The sequence below is a fragment of the Vicia villosa genome, linkage group LG3 (assembly GCF_029867415.1).
Source record: "Vicia villosa cultivar HV-30 ecotype Madison, WI linkage group LG3, Vvil1.0, whole genome shotgun sequence".
Lineage (NCBI taxonomy): Eukaryota > Viridiplantae > Streptophyta > Magnoliopsida > Fabales > Fabaceae > Vicia > Vicia villosa.
In genome coordinates, this window is record NC_081182.1 from 163,547,053 (window position 1) to 163,548,407 (window position 1,355).

At 42.6% G+C, this 1,355-nt stretch overlaps 1 protein-coding gene across 1 annotated transcript; it reads right to left on the bottom strand.

Annotated features, from left to right (window-relative positions):
* Positions 1–230: 230 nt before the first annotated feature.
* LOC131659292 (uncharacterized) lies at positions 231–698 on the bottom strand. Its single transcript, XM_058928504.1, has 2 exons — positions 638–698; positions 231–580 (listed from the first exon to the last, which is right to left on the bottom strand). Exons 1-2 carry the CDS (start codon positions 696–698, stop codon positions 231–233), a joined length of 411 nt encoding a protein of 136 aa, XP_058784487.1.
* Positions 699–1,355: the final 657 nt, after the last annotated feature.

The following is a 1,355-nucleotide window of genomic DNA, read 5'->3' on the forward strand; positions in this document are numbered from 1 at the left end:
GTTAGCTTTCCAACGCTTCGAACGACGCATAAAACGGAGTTACGGATCAAAAGTTACACATATTCGAATTTTTCTCAAATTTGCCTACAGTCGCACCGCCACCCTACAGACGCGCTGCGAACCACAATTTAGTAGCCTACCAACTACTCAGTTTGCGCCGCGATCTATTGTTCGTGCCGCGATCGTAGTGTAGGAACATTTCCCTGCACGAGTTCAGCATAACCCCCTTCTCATCCCCACACCCAGATTATCCTATCCTTAGCAGTGTCCTCATCACCAGACAACACAAACACTTTCGTTGCCGCTTGCCCCTTCTTTAGCTTGTCGCACATGGCACTGATGTGTACTTGCTCACCACAACTGTAGCAAATCTTACCCGAACCAATTCCACAATCAACCACTTGGTGACCTATCTTGTCACACTTGTAGAATTTAATCAAAGTATAAGATCCTCCCCCACTTGGCTTCTTGGCAGAACTAGATTTCTGCTTTTTCTTATTACCATACGGTTCCCCACGGTATTGTCCTTTTCCTAGTTTCAACTCCAGGAATCTCACTTCTTCCTTTCCACACACATCTTCTGGAAAATAGTTTTCCAAAAATGCACCACGGAAAAGAGTCCAAGTAACTTCAATACCTTCCTCATCGAATCTCTGCATAGTATTAGTCCACCAATCCTCAGCTCCTTTCGTCAGCATGTGAGTACTAAACTGTACCTTCTATACATCAATACAATTCATGACTTGAAAGATCTTCTTAATTTCTTTCATCCATGCTTGTGCTTTTTCCGGTCCATAATCTCCTTCAAAGATCGGCGGATTGTACCTTTGGAACTCTCTAAAAGCACATAAATCATTCCTTCCTCCATTACCATCATTCTCTTGCGGCGCTTGTCCAATCGCACCAGCCCACCTCATCAACGCCTCGACATTAACGTCACCATTCCTTCTTGCAACCATTGCCCTCTAGTCATCCAACGACCGACAGAAAAACAGTATTGATCGTGTCAGATACACAAATCCAATACAAAAGGGATAGGAAAATATAAATGACCTGGCCAATTGACCGACCGTGCTCTGATACCACTATGTAACACCCCCAAATCTATACTGTTCAAATAAGCATACATAAGCATAATCAGAGTAACTAAGCATGCATCACATGGAGGTATTACACACTTTTTCCAAATAACATGCAATGGTCAACACTTTATAACATGGATTAAAGAATTATCAGCACATGCAAATACCACAGCGGAATAAAAACATCTCATCAACATAAATGGCCAAACATGAATGATCCCCATAAATCATTCGCCATACATCAACATCTTGGCACTAAGGCCTCTCAACAAC

Coding starts and splice junctions, on each gene's coding strand:
- LOC131659292 (XM_058928504.1), bottom strand. CDS start 698: ATGCTGACGAAAGGAGCTGAGGATTGGTGGACTAATACTATGCAGAGA. Junction 581..637: donor GCAGAGATTCGATGAGGAAG/GTATTGAAGTTA, acceptor ACTATTTTCCAG/AAGATGTGTGTGGAAAGGAA.